Below are 14,466 nucleotides of genomic sequence, written 5' to 3' on the forward strand. Positions count from 1 at the left end.
GTTGTGTTTTCCAAACTCCTTTTTTTCCCCGATAGGTAATTTCATCACCTGGAAACGTGACATAGTGAGAGCTCTTTACTTTCTTTCACATATCTCTGTTAATACTTAACGGAGAATGAAGCCAGAGGATGGAGAGCCGAAGCTGCGGCACAAAGAGATAGACGAAGAAGTAACGCGAAGGCAAAGTGAATGAGTGTTGGTAATTGAAATTAAAAAAAGATGGCCGTTTGTCTACCTAGCTAGCTGTTAGCTCTATTTAAATAGCATGTCAACGTCTGCTTCTGACGGTTAAGCTAGCTACACTAGCTAGCTGGTGGTGCTGTAAGCTAATCAGTTGGTGTAACGGTTGTAACGCGGTTTGAATGTAACGGTAGGTTTTCACACCTTACCTTAATTAAACCCAACGTAACATTTTTAATTATCCATAACTAGCTTATCTTTTACATAAACCCGCCTCCTCTATAGCGAGCGCTTACGTTTAATTAACAGCTTAACGTTCAGCTGAGCTGACACCTGTCTGTCCACGAAGAAGAAAGAAACAAAAATGGCAGGACATCGGTGTTTGTTTCTGCTTTAATTAATTCAAAAAGCCAAATAATGATGTGGTATAACAGATATTAGGGATGCTTATTAAATATATATACATATAATATATTATATGTATATATATATATATATATACATATAAAACAGATAAGGATGCTAATAAAATATATAATATAATATCTCTATATATAACAGATATTAAGGATGCTTATTAAATATCTATATAATATTACATATATATGTAATATATATAACAGATATTAAGAAGGCTAATTAAATATATATATGATATATGTATAATATATATTTATAACAGATATTAAGGAGGCTAATTAAATATATATAAAACGGATATATATTTATATAACAGATTCTAAGGATGCTAATTAAATACATATATATATATTTAATTAGCATCCTTAATATGTATTATATATATATATGTAATATATATTAAGGATGCTAATTACATATATATATATATATATATATATATATATTAAGGATGCTAATTAAACGTTTATAGTTTATATTTCCCACACAAAGGAAGCCGTTGTGGTGTGTTTATGTTGGAGGTTGACGCAGGACTCTGAAACTGTTCATCCAAGTGGCTCAAAGCTGCGGATAATGTTTCCTGTATCAGTTTACTGGAGGCTGTCAGCACTGAGGCCACTGAGGCGTTTTATTCCACTCCAGGATCAGCACCAGAAGAGCTGGTAATATCTCAGACAGATGGAAATATTTGACATGATTTTAAGAGACACAGAAAAGATAAAGTGGGAACCTTTGGATTTGTACATTAGATCTATTAAATTCAGATTTTGTCAATATGATGTCAGTCGAGGCGGTCTTGAGGGTCTACAGAGGGCACAGCATTCGGGAGTCATTTTGGGGTTCAGTGTCTTGCCCAAGGACACTTCTACATGCGGACTGGAGGAGCCAGGGATTGGAGGAAACGAGGAAATATGTTTAGAGAGGAATGGGTCCTTACTGGGACATTGTTCTCTGATTCTCTGTTGTTCATGATGCTCCTCTTCCTGCTCTTTCCTCCCTCAGGTGCATGAGGCCCTCAGGTCCTGCTAGGAGAACCCATGGAGCCAGACGTCGTGCCCTTCCACTCCTCCTCCCCGCCTCCACTGGACGACGACGGCGACGAGGAGGCGGGATCAGAGGAGGACGAGTTCGGGGACTTCGGGGGGTTCTCCGTCGTGGTGTCCTGCTCTCATCCCGTCTACGCTGATTCGACCGATTCAGCGTCCGACCTCACACAACCTCGTCCCACCACAAAGCCAGCAGCCCCCCGTCAACCGAACTGTGGCTTTAATCGCCCAGTGGAACAATCGCAACCCACATCCGCTGTGGACCAGAGACGCGTGGAGCGGCAGGACTGTAATGCGGGATCACACGTGCGCCTCACGAATGGGTACTTTGAAGGAGACCCCAGCTCTGGGACCCACACGGCCTCTGCAGCGGGTGCACGCTATCCCAGCGAGGAAACCGGGTTTGCTGATTTCACCGTGTTCGCGGAGCAGGCGGCGCATCCCTGGTGCTGTGGCTTCACTCCCGCGGGGGGCAAAGGGCGATGGGATGTCCGCGTGGAACGCTCCACCAGCAGCAGCTCTGGTGGACAAATCAGCCATCCAGGACAGGAGGTCGTGTTGGACTCTGAGCCCAGATCCCAATGTGCTCACGAGGCAGAAGGAAATGTTTGCACTACGGTCGAGCACTGTGAGAAAAGAGATGCGGCACTCATCGTGCAACCATCTCAGGACCGCCGTCAGTCTCAGGAAGCTGCAGCAGCTTTGGATTTTCCACCCGAAGAGCCTCATTCTGGAGGGGAGGAGGAGTTCAACAAACCTGGGGACGGTCAGAAGGAAAGGAGGTCTAGTTTAAATTCTCTACAAACCGCAGAGATGCAGAAGGATGGAGAATCAGACGTAAAGATTGTCTCTACTCTCCCCCAAACATTCAGAGTGTACGAGTCTGCTTCAGAGGACCTGGCGTCCTTCTCTGATGATTTGTCATTCGAGTGTCCTTCTGCAGACGTGGAACCAAACGTTTCATCTCTAGTGTCACACGAGGACCAGACTGACTGGGACCAGACGGACGATGAAGACTACTCTGACTTCTCTGTCAACGACGGCGTGGCGAATCTCCTCCGGTCCCAGGCAGAGAAGGGTTTTCATTACTGCGACCAATCTGCGACTCAGGAAACTCGTCCTACCTCCAGCCGGTCACGACCCGGAACACGCAACACAGACGTGTTGGACGTCGAAGACCACGAGTGTCTCCAAACGGCCGACGCAGCGGTGCAGAGTCTGGGAAACCTCCCGCCCAGCGACAGCTTTGCTGATTTCTGCTCGGCGCCCACGCAGGAGGAGGGAGAGGTGTCGTGGGCGGAGTTCAAGGACCAGAGGGCCCTGGAGGAGGAGAAAACCTGGACCCGGTCCAGAGAGCCAGTCAGCAGCCTGCAGACCGATGGGGACGCTGAGGAGGAGCAGGACCGGGATGGGAAACACGGGGTTTCCAGGAGGAACAGCTGTCAGGTGGGAGGCTCTTTATGATGATACTTAATTCTTGTCCTGGATTATGGGTCCTTTTCCTGTCATTATGTAGTCTGTTTATTTGTAACATGCCAGAAAAAAGCTTGAAGAAGAAATGAACCCTCTCTGCTTTTTTTCTCCGGCTAGACGTCACTGTCCTGCCGTGTCCAGCAGCTTCTCCTGGCCAGTTTTCCGGAGGTAGAGGTCCCAGCTGTGGAAGGAGAGGAGGAGGTGCTGAGCCTCAATGCTCTGCTTCACGGCCGACTCCTCCCTAAGAGCGAGGAGGAGGAGGAGGAGGAGGAGGAGATACCTGAACTCTGTCCCAGATCTCAGTGGTGAGGATGCCTCCCTGGTAATGCTGGTCGTTGATGATGATGATGATGATGATGATGATGCTGGTGGTGGATGTGTAAACAGCTTATCTCTCTCCTTCCTCCTGAATTCCTCAGGATTCGGCCTCATCAGGACCTCCATGATGCGGTTGGCCTCCGGTTTCAGTGGGGAGGTTCTCACACCAACAGGACTCTGCTCAGGTGCCTCGGTGTGGAGACGCGGAACATTGTGAGTTTGGCAAAAACATTCAAAAGTTCATCGGCGATCCAAAGGGCAACGTCCCTCGTAGTGAGTCTCACGCTGCCGTCCAGACAACCTCGTAACTCCTACCAGAAAACGTACAATTGACTGACAGTATATTATGTTTATGTAGAAATAGATCAGAAACATCTGTAGCGGCAGAATAACTTCCCTCCTGCGTGTTGCTTGAGATAAAAGTCTGTTTTATTTTGTCTCTTTTTCAAAGGTGTTCATCGGCATGAAGAAGCAGCCAGTAGCTGTGCCTGCTTATGCATCCAGTCTGGTGAGGCAACTGCAGGAAATTCATCTGATCCATTGATAAATAAAATCCAAAACCTCATTTTATTAAATATAGTTCCTTCTCCTCAGGGAATGCTAGAGCCCACCAAAGACTCCGTACCAGCCGTCTGTCCTCCAGAGCCCTCGACACGTTCAACAAAGGTGCGTTCATCTTTTTATTTATTTAGAGCAGCTGCTATGTGGGTAAACAGCCACTAGATGTCACTGAAGACGAGTAGTTCTCTGCTCACGCCATTGACCCCGTCGCTCCACTGACGCGTCTCGTTAAGTGACGGTTTTTAAACGTCCTCTTCTCTCTGCGTAGGAGGCGCTTCCTTCCAGCCAGCTGGACTGGAGCAGCCGTGGCCTTAGCAGCTCTCAGGACGGTACGTCCCCCCGCCGAGCCCCTCACTTCTGGGGCTGGAAGTAGACCTCCTCCTCCTCCTCCACCTCTTCCTCACTTCCTCCAGGGCATGTTCTGCTTCTTCTTTTCTTTTTCTTTAACGCCGTGTTTCCCCTCCAGTCGCTCAGGATTTCTTTCTCATGAAGATGGATCCGGGGTTGAGAAGTCATGTTTCTGTCTTTATCATCTGTCCAAGTTTTTGCAGATTTCTAAACATCCAACAAGTCAGACAAGAACTTTATTGTGAAACAACTACCGGGGGAAACACTGTGCTCGCTTCCCTTTTTTTCCCTCCTTCCTTTATCTTCTCTAGTGTCCCATCTTGACCTGCAGCCAGAGCAGAATTTATCTCAGTATTTATCAGATATTTTGGGGGAAACATCGAGGTGATCATCTTTGACTTGGTAACACCAGATGATGTGCGTACTGTTACTGTGAGTTTATTTAAAGTAGAACCAGAATATCTGAAGGTAAGGCTGACTTGAAGCACTAAACACTAAATATCAGTTCAGTGATATTTGCATGGTCATGAAATGTGCCATGACGATCTACCGGTCATCCAAAGAAGCTTTTTAATTTAATGTACTGGTGGCCAGTTGGACTCTTCCAGTATTAATACCTTTCTCCCAGTGCATGACTATATTACACTCATCAACACTTCTTACTTTATTTGACACAAAAGGTGTCTTTACTTTGTGATGGAAGCTTTTTATTTGTTCATATCAGACAAACAACTACAAACAGCATCAGAGTCGTTCTTTGCTCAGGAAATATTTGATTTATTGATAATCAGATTAGTGTTTTGATCAGTATTTTACACGTAAGGGATTTCTGATTCATGACTGTTACATTCATGAGTGAGCTTTCTGTGTGTGTGTGGGGGGGGGGGGGTTTCTTTGGTAAATTTAATATGATTCTCTGGAGCTTCATGTATTTATTTGTCAGTCATTGAGAAATGATTAAGGAGCCTATACCTCCAGCTAACAAATGAGATTTCAAAATATTAAACAAAAGAGAGAGACAAGAAGAAAAAGCATGAATTAAATATTCAGCACATTAGCTTTTAGTAGGAAGTGTTTAAAGTGTTTAAACTGGTTTGTTGCAGACAACGTGCTGCTAGTCAAATTATTTAAATATGAAATATTAATTGGCCACAATCTAATGTCTGCAGCTTACTCTGCTTCGTGTTTTTTGAAGAACATAAATGTGTGAAGAAAATCTTGTTAGCATAGCCGTCACTCATAAAGACAAACCGTCAAACCTAACAAGATAAAAAACGAGAAGCGGTAAAAGTCACTTTTTTAACTTTGGGCTGTCGGTTCCATCGACATCTTTTTCATTAACGTCACCAGAAGAACACTCTGGAGTTGAGTCCACACGTATTAAAACATTAAGGTTTGAATCCGGAGTTCTGTTTCCATGTTTTAAAGAGAGCGTTGATGACACAGTCAGTGATGTAATACTGCAGCATGGACAGCAGGGGGTAGTGTGTTCTGTAGGAGGAGCTAGAGGAACAAATCAGAAGAATTTAAAGTCATTTAGATTCAAATAATCAGCAACTAAAACTAAAGGATATGACCTTCATACATATACTTATATATTTTGTTGTAGTTTTATATTTATTTTTTTCATATGGTTGGTCATATTAAATCTGTCTTCAGGGTTTTTATTTATTCTGTGATTATGTTTAATATGTGGGAGATTATTGTCGTAATACAAATAATTGTTACTGCTGTCACTTTATGCTGTTTTTATTTTATTTTATTTTATTTATTTTATTTGTACTCCCTGTGCACTGACTCATAACACTTTATGAGCATGATGAATAGTATAAAGGAGTGTTTATATATATTTTTTTTAAAGCAAATCATACCTGAAACTCACTCAGTGTTTCATCACCAATCAAAAGTGTTTCTACGACTGCAGTTACCGTTTTTCATAATGAGTTGTGCCTTTATGCAGCAATTGTTTTCTGCTCAAATCCAGATTTAATTCACCGCAATAAGGAACTTTAGGGTCTCCTTGTAAATACTGAAATAAATCAGTCGATCCTTTCTGCTTGTTTCGCTTCTCTTTCCTTCAGCTTCCACTTCTTGTTGGAAGTTTTTCTCTGTGGTTGAATGCAAAGTTGTACTTAAACGACGAATCGGCTCGCTGGGAACCAGTTTTCTTTAAACAAGTCAAACGATGTAAAACAGGTCGGAAGTCCACACTTCTTAGAGTCTAGTAAGACAATAGCATTTGTTATGAGAACTACTGGATCAGGGCTTCCCAACCTGGGATCCGGGCCCCAAAATCAGGTCAGCACATGTCTAATTAAAATCATCATAACACACTTCCTGGATCGTTTATACAAAAGTCTGTTTATTAAACTATTTAAAGAGATATATGGTTTATTTGTGTCCTCACTCAACAATAGGAGGCCACACTCACAGTATCTCTGTACAGTTACAAATAAAGATCAGGCTACACTAATATATTATTAGTATCCTAAAAACATGTTAAAAGGTTTGTTCACATTTCCAATAACTCGAGTCAAGTTTGTCAAGTTCCCAAAACTTTATTAATGTCGACAAAACTGACGAGTTGTATTCATGAAAGTTGATTTCATAAAAAATGTGACTCATTTGACATTCTGAATCTCTGATGATGTCATAAATGGGAGGGCGGGGGGGGGGATCTATTTCAGTGACTTCTGATTATTATAAAGAAGTTGGATAACGACAACTTTGCATGGCTTTGTTTGCCGTGTTTGTCTCTCTGCCTCAGTTAAAAGGAAGAAAAACATTCTCCTTTTATGAACAAGAAGTCCAGCCTCATCCCTCCTCCTCCTCACCCACTGCCCCCCCTTGTTAGCACAGACTGCTCTGCTCTCAACCTGGATTATTTTGGTCCAGAGGAGGAGAGCCGGTCCTCCTCCAGCAGCAGCAGCAGCGACAGTCCTCCTCCAGGTCAGGTTTTATTCTCATTCACCAGGTTTTTTTGTTTTAAAAGAAACCAGAAATATCAGCTTTATCTCGTGCCGTGAGTGTGTGTGAGTCTTCTTGACACTCGTTGCATGTTTGTCACACACACACACACACACGTAAAGGAGTTGACCGTGAGCTGTATGAGTTGACCGTCAGTAAACTGGAAACCGGCGCCATCAGCAGCCACGCGGACGACACTTTGAACCGCCTGATGTCCACCGCGGAGAAAACCAGCACATCAGTCCGGTCAGAGCAGTTCTTTGATTTTACAATCATTTTTTTTTTAAAACATCCATACAATGGAACAACATTGATAATGCAACATGTCCTTGTCTGTGTTGTGTGCTGTTCACCAGGAGACCTCAGCAGGATGAGGAGGGGCGGAGTCTGGAGGCTGACGCGGCGATCTCTGCCCTGCCTAACCTGTCCTTCATGCAGGCCAAGGTCCTCATGTTCCCAAGCATCCTCCGACCCGAAGAAGGCGGTTCCCCGAAGTTACATTGCGAGGCTTAATCCACAACCTATTAATGGACTCTAGAACAGTGAGGAGATCTTCCTCCACTCTTCAGAAGAGATGCTGAACACCCCTAATATACATCAGCTCATGCATTCATTTCACTGAACGATACTCAAAAGAAAAAGGTTTTAATCTTGTTTTTATTACTCTTCTTAAAGCCGAGTGTCGTGCTTTATTTTGGTGACACATTTATTCCCTCCAGAGACTGTTACAGCAAACTCACCGACTTAAATGATGTTTGATTGTGTATTTATTTCTATTATAAAACATGTCATCCTATTTTTTATGTTAAATTATTTTAGTTAAATGTTATAAAGACAGAAATGATGTAATTTCTGATTGGTTTGATAAGAGCTGAGGAACCTATCGGATAGAAATGCTCTGTATGATGATGTCTGTAACACTTTACTAATGATGCTGCAGGTTGTTATTCCTACCATCATATTAGGCTTTATTAATGTATTCATCAGAATAAGAATCAGGTTTATTTCCAAGTTGGGTTTTTTTGACATACAAGGAATTTAAGTTGGTGTTTTGGTGCACAACAATAAACATAGTGAGAGATAATTAAAAAAAACAAAGTCAAGACACATGAATATAGAATAGAAAAATAAGCCTTGTGAAAATATGTGCAATTTATCTGGTTTAAAAATAAAAGAGCTGTGCAAGAATGTGGATATTATTCATTAACTGTTCCATAATTTCATTATCACGCATGCTCTTAAGATCCAGACTGTTTTATGAAATAAAAATTGCCACTTTTAGCCAGATTAGAGGCTTTACATTGTTTTAATTACATGTTGGAATTGAATTAGACTACATTGCATTTAAGGATCCAAGATCTTAGATAACGTTGTTGCTTACAAAGGAGGGAATCGGTGAATGCATGGCTGTAAAATCAAAGAGTTTGAAGATGATTATCTTGCAGGGAGTGACCGACGTTTGAACGTCTCTGTTACACACCGGATGAACACCCTCCCCTTCCTCCCCCTCTTTTCCGGGTTGGTTTGTGTGTCTTCCTTCCGGCTTGCCCGAAGAAAGTTCAGGGAGAGGTTCAGCGGCAACTGGGCTTTTTTTACATACAATGGACAGCCAGGGAAGGAAAGTGGTGGTCTGTGACAATGGGACCGGGGTAAGTTTCTACACCGCTCCGGTGTAACCCGCTCTAAAGGCCACGTAGCTCGCCTTTTTAAACGGCGCCGTTATGTCGGAACGATTTTTGCCGAAACCGGAAGTGGGGCTGTCAACGGCCAAGCTAGCTAGCTAGCGTTAACTGGGTGGGTAGCTAAGCTAGCTAGCTAGCTTGTTAGCAGAGCTACTTTTTCATTCATCCACACCCGACACGGAAACAGCACGTATAGTGAAGTTTAAAAAATCTGCATAAAAGTTGAACACACAGCCCTGGTTATAACGTTTCAAAGTGGTAAAAAAACCCGATTTAAAACGTTAACGGCTCGCTTGTTACCAACGGTTACTAAGCTAAGACAGCTAGCTAGCCTGCAAATTCACTGCTAGCATTAAAACAGCTGGTTGTTTCTGTGCTTTATCGCAGCTGTGTCCGTCCATTCCAGTGATTAGTTTAGGATACAATGCAAAGAGATTTTGCAGATTATTTTAGTTTAGCGTTAATTATACGAGGACAGTAGCTAGTTTATTGCTAGCTAGGTTTGCTAGGCCGTGTCAGGTTAATGAGGAACCACCTTTTTATGATGTTTTTTTTTTTTTCCTGTTCTGCAGCAACTTCCCGGTTAGAAATGTCACCAAACTTGCTGTTAGTGAGTTTTTTTGTGGGGCCTTGGAAAGACCACATACTTTCCCCTCTTATGCATTCGTCATAATCAGATTTGTATATATATTTACTGCACAGATGAGGGATTTTGATGGGCTGACAGATACTTAAGGGAAGCTGTAGATTAGTAATAGACATTATAAATAGATCCTCAATAGAATGGGAAGTGACCACCAGCCCAATCGTTGATCATCTGCACTGCATTTTTGTGGGCCTTTTTGTCACAACTGGCTGGTTTAATAGTCCACTATGCTCCTGAATTTAGGGGGATATTCCAGCTGCTGTGGTTTGTTGACAAAATGTGCAGTTTCTGCCCAATCCAGCAAATAGCACAGGCTTTGCTGAGTATATTTTAATGTTACGGTATTACTCATTGCACACAGTTAACACTGCGTCGTTGTGATTGTACTTCCTTTCTAAACCCCGTCAGCAGTCAAAGAGGATGTTGGCTCAGCATGTTACTGACTAATAAGGCTTTTCTTTTTGTAGACGTGACTTTTGCAAAGCCAGAAAAAAAAGGGTTGAAATTAGAAGTCGAGGGGAAATGAGAAGAGTCACAGCCACACATGTCAACAACACCCTTTCATAGCCCTGATACGTGCTGTAACACATTATAGTTCAGTGTAAAATCTGACAGTTGAACTTTGCTTCGCAACAAGTTCATGCAGCTGCAAAACAAAGTGACGAGCGACTCCGACTTGTTTGGTTTGCATGTGAATTTCACAATCTTCCACCAAAGCTCACCGTGAAAGAACTGGTTCAGTAAGATGACTAATCCAACTGCAGCGGATTGAAGTGGCATGAGAGACAGAATTACCTTAAGCAATAAATAGCAAAAAAAAAAACAGAAGGATCTAACAGGTGCAGCATTTGCAGAGGAAGGATTGTGCAAAAATGAAAAGGTGTTAGTTAATATTTTTAAAATCTGAGACGAGGAATTGTTAAAAGAAATACCACGACACGGCTTGGGTGCTATATTGTTTCCTGGTCTCACAGTTCGATGATACGATTCTCAGAACTCATACAACTGTTAGAGCTGAGTGACCTGCTTGAAATGAAGGATTTTTATTCAGCATTGTGCTGCAGGCTAATTCATGTGCTGGCTGTTCATTCTCACACTCACACATGGAGGCTCTGTCACTGTAGCGTCAGCGGTTCCGTTTTTATCTCTGTCTAAATGCTAATTAAACCCGCTGTTATCAGCAGGACGACGGTGACAATGTCTCGCTGTACTGCTAAGTTTATCCTGTCGGTACTTAAATGTAATTTCTCACTTCCTCTTTGGTTTTCTCCTCTCTCTCTCTCTCTCTCTCTCTCTCTCTCTCTCTCTCTCTCTCTTTCTCTTTTAGTTTGTCAAGTGCGGCTATGGAGGCTCCAACTTCCCCGAGCACATCTTCCCTGCGCTCGTCGGGAGGCCCATCATTCGCTCGACAGCCAAAGTTGGAAACATTGAGATCAAGGTAGGAGCTGGTCCTCCCGATGTTGCAGGAATGGTTGCTTTGTTTTGACCAGAAAGTCTTGATTTCGAGGGAGAACCTGGTCAGGAAAATGACCGATAAGACAGAAATAAAATCTACAAACTAGAGTGAAGAAATAAGATGTGAAATCACACACACACACACACACACACACACACACACACACACACACCACAGAGCAAAGTCAGTCTGATTCCACTCTTAAGACCCCAGTAAGAGTCCCATTCAGTTCTGCAATCTGTTAGATAACATAATCAATCCTCTAACCAGGAGCTCCACCAGCATGTTTTAGAGCTCCTCCCAGTACAAACAACACTATCTCTATTGCATTCCTGCAAATATTAAATCTTTTATAGAAACGGTTTCCCCATTATTTCAGCATGAAGCCCATCTCTCCTGTCCTTTCCAATTCTTTTGTTTATTCATCTTTTTTTATATATATATATTTATCTACCTTCCTCTTCCTCCATGTTTTGTTCCCAAACGACAAACTAGAATGCCCAGAAGATGGTGAGTTCCGGTTGGAGTGTGCCTCCTGGTCTTGCCTGCTCCGGAGAGTTGTGTCATGTTTTGATTCTCAACTAAAAAATGTCTTTGTTTTAAGACGTTTGGGTTTTTCTTTTTTTTGTGCGGTGTGTTTTTCATGTGTTGTGGTACTCACACAGCGATTCCATTATTCTACAGCCCAGCTAGTCTCCGTTTGGTTCGAGTGTCAGAGGGAGTGATGGATGTACAGCCGGAGCGTTAATGCACTGCTCTCTGCAGGCCGAACGCGTTGCACAAACGGCTGCGATGAATCATAGGCCAGCTGTTATCGATGGAGTGCTAAAAGAGATTTTGGACCGATTCCATTTTCAGAGTCTCTGATCTGACACCCCCCCCCGCCCGCCCGCCCGCCCGCCCGCCCCCACTATAAAGATCTTAGAATGTAGGCTGCAGCTAGAACGCTTGGTGCTAAGTGATAAAGATTGTGTACTTGAAGGCATCACAGTTCTGTTTACCTCACTGTGATGACGCCACAAACGCATCTTATTTAAGGAATGTCCAGTTCTGTCTTAGTGTCCGATGGTGGTTCACCTTCACGAGTGCAGAGGAAGTGTCCACACTCGAGGCTGCATGGCAGACAGCTGGAAGTTGGAGACGGAAGCACATCTGTTTTCCTTTTCTTTCTTTTTTTTTATTATTGAGACCACATGGAGGCAATGCCTGGGACGGGTACTTTGTGAATGCCAAAGCACACGGGATGAACCCGTAAAATGGCCGCCACCAGGAGGCTTTTGATGTCTCCGAGTGGAACGTGAGATGCTTGACTCTAACACCGGCGTTTGTTTACGTCGCCAGGCTGCCTTGCATGCGTTTTTTAATTGAATGGTGCTAAAAACAAGTGGTGTACTGGAGCTAAAAGGAAGTGTTTCCAGGTGCAGATGCATGGAAAAATAACGGCTTGTCGAGCATGCTGGGTAACTGAGTTTTAAAACAAAAAGCTACTTTTGTGAGAGGATGATAATGCAGCTTTTGTCGTCTTATAGATGATTCAGTGTCTTTGATTTCATGAGACCGGCAGGCCAAGTAGAAACCGGTGCTCTTGGGTCCAGCCTGAGGGCCACGTATTTATATTCATCACATTTTGACCCCTCCCTCCAGGACCTGATGGTGGGCGACGAGGCCAGCGAGCTGCGCTCCATGCTGGAGGTCAACTACCCGATGGAGAACGGCATCGTCAGGAACTGGGACGACATGAAGCACCTGTGGGACTACACCTTCGGCCCGGAGAAGCTCAACATCGACTCTCGCAACTGCAAGATCCTGCTGACCGAGCCGCCCATGAACCCCACCAAGAACCGGGAGAAAATCATTGAGGTGTGTGTGTGTGTGTGTGTGTGTGTGTGTGTGTGTGTGTGTGTGTTACATAATAATTAACATTATATTTAAAACTTTTTTTACAATTGCACTCACTGTCTGCTATTTCCTGGCTCCTCCCACAGGTGATGTTTGAGACCTACCAGTTCTCAGGAGTCTACATTGCAATTCAAGCTGTGCTGACTCTGTACGCTCAAGGTAGGAAGTCTCACACACACACACACACACACACACACACACACACACACACACTGTGGTTCCCTTATCACAGAGGTCTCCAGGTGTTCGATTACAACAAACGTCTCCTGACACCAGACTTGTATCTGTTAAAGCTGCTCAATGATGAGTACTTCAGTAGCTCAGAGACAAAAACAGAGCTTTTAATTGTAACTGCAGGAATATTGTTGCGTGGCTGCGTTTAACTACCACGCCTTCGTCAAATAGTCTGTGCAAAGATTTGTTTTATGACACTGCTTGGATACCAGATATGTTATTCTTTAGTGCCAGAAAGTCTAGACAGTCACATGAACAGAACTTTATGAAAGTACAGCCGATACCGAGTACCGATCCGATGTCGGCGTTTTAATTAATGAGCTGTGTGCTTCGCTGTGTACCAGAGACCGGGACAGAAGCACGCAGGATGAGACGTGTCCCTCACAGGAGTTCTGTGACCATTTTGTGTCTCCGAGTTCATTCCTGAGACGTTATCATCGGTTAATTGTTACATTCGATGTCTTATCTTGACAGGTTTTGTGTGTTTACTCAGCCAACAGAGCTAACAATCAAAGCACACACCGGATCCCAAAAAATAAATAACTCGGACACAAACGCGTCGGCTCGGTAGAATTGTAGATTATTAACTCAGTCAATCTCTTTTAAAATCGCTTCTTAAAACACATTTTTACAGACTGGATTTTATGTGATCGCATCGCTTTCCTGTTTCATTTTTATTTGTTGATTTTACCAAATTATTTTGCTATTTTTTTTAAAATTTGATTTACTTTATTTTATTTATTTCCGAGTTTATTTTGTATCGTATATCGACTGTCTCACTGAGCTCTCTGTTATTGTTATTGTTATTGTCTTGCTTTTGCTGCTTTGTCTGTCAAAGCACTTTGTAAACTCTGTTTTTAAAGGTGCTATAAATAAAGTTATTATGATTAACTGTAGTGTGTGTGTGTGTGTGTGTGTGTGTGTGTGTGTGTGTGTGTGTGTGTGTGTGTGTGTGTGTGTGTGTGTGTGTTAGGCCTTCTGACCGGTGTGGTGGTGGACTCGGGGGACGGTGTGACTCACATCTGTCCGGTGTACGAGGGCTTCAGTCTGCCTCACCTGACCAGACGTCTGGACATCGCCGGCAGAGACATCACCCGCTACCTCATCAAGGTATCCCATAATAAGTCCTGACGGGCGAGTCAAAGTAACGAGAAACACAAAATATATAACCGTGGAAACAAACCAGTTAGATATTAGTTCCTAGTTATTTACTTTTTCAACATAATGCTCAATATT

General features: G+C 43.1%; 2 protein-coding genes across 2 annotated transcripts; both read left to right on the forward strand.

Moving 5' to 3' along the window:
- The first annotated feature begins 110 nt into the window (after nt 1–110).
- Nucleotides 111–8,529, forward strand: aftphb (aftiphilin b). Its single transcript, XM_068710370.1, has 10 exons — nt 111–199; nt 1,603–3,092; nt 3,237–3,424; nt 3,539–3,650; nt 3,889–3,945; nt 4,032–4,103; nt 4,267–4,327; nt 7,206–7,295; nt 7,436–7,559; nt 7,670–8,529. The coding sequence occupies exons 2-10, from the start codon at nt 1,638–1,640 to the stop codon at nt 7,824–7,826; spliced, it is 2,316 nt and encodes a 771-aa protein (XP_068566471.1). The 5' UTR covers nt 111–199; nt 1,603–1,637; the 3' UTR covers nt 7,827–8,529.
- Nucleotides 8,530–8,834: 305 nt separating this feature from the next.
- LOC137872222 (actin-related protein 2-A-like) lies at nt 8,835–14,376 on the forward strand. The gene is made up of 5 exons (XM_068710357.1): nt 8,835–8,962; nt 10,969–11,079; nt 12,742–12,957; nt 13,083–13,155; nt 14,204–14,376. The coding sequence occupies exons 1-5, from the start codon at nt 8,915–8,917 to the stop codon at nt 14,359–14,361; spliced, it is 606 nt and encodes a 201-aa protein (XP_068566458.1). The 5' UTR covers nt 8,835–8,914; the 3' UTR covers nt 14,362–14,376.
- The last annotated feature ends 90 nt before the right edge of the window (nt 14,377–14,466 follow it).

The sequence above is a fragment of the Cebidichthys violaceus genome, unplaced genomic scaffold (assembly GCF_023349555.1).
Source record: "Cebidichthys violaceus isolate CVI_PGR_0920_01 unplaced genomic scaffold, fCebVio1.0.p SCAF_150, whole genome shotgun sequence".
Lineage (NCBI taxonomy): Eukaryota > Metazoa > Chordata > Actinopteri > Perciformes > Stichaeidae > Cebidichthys > Cebidichthys violaceus.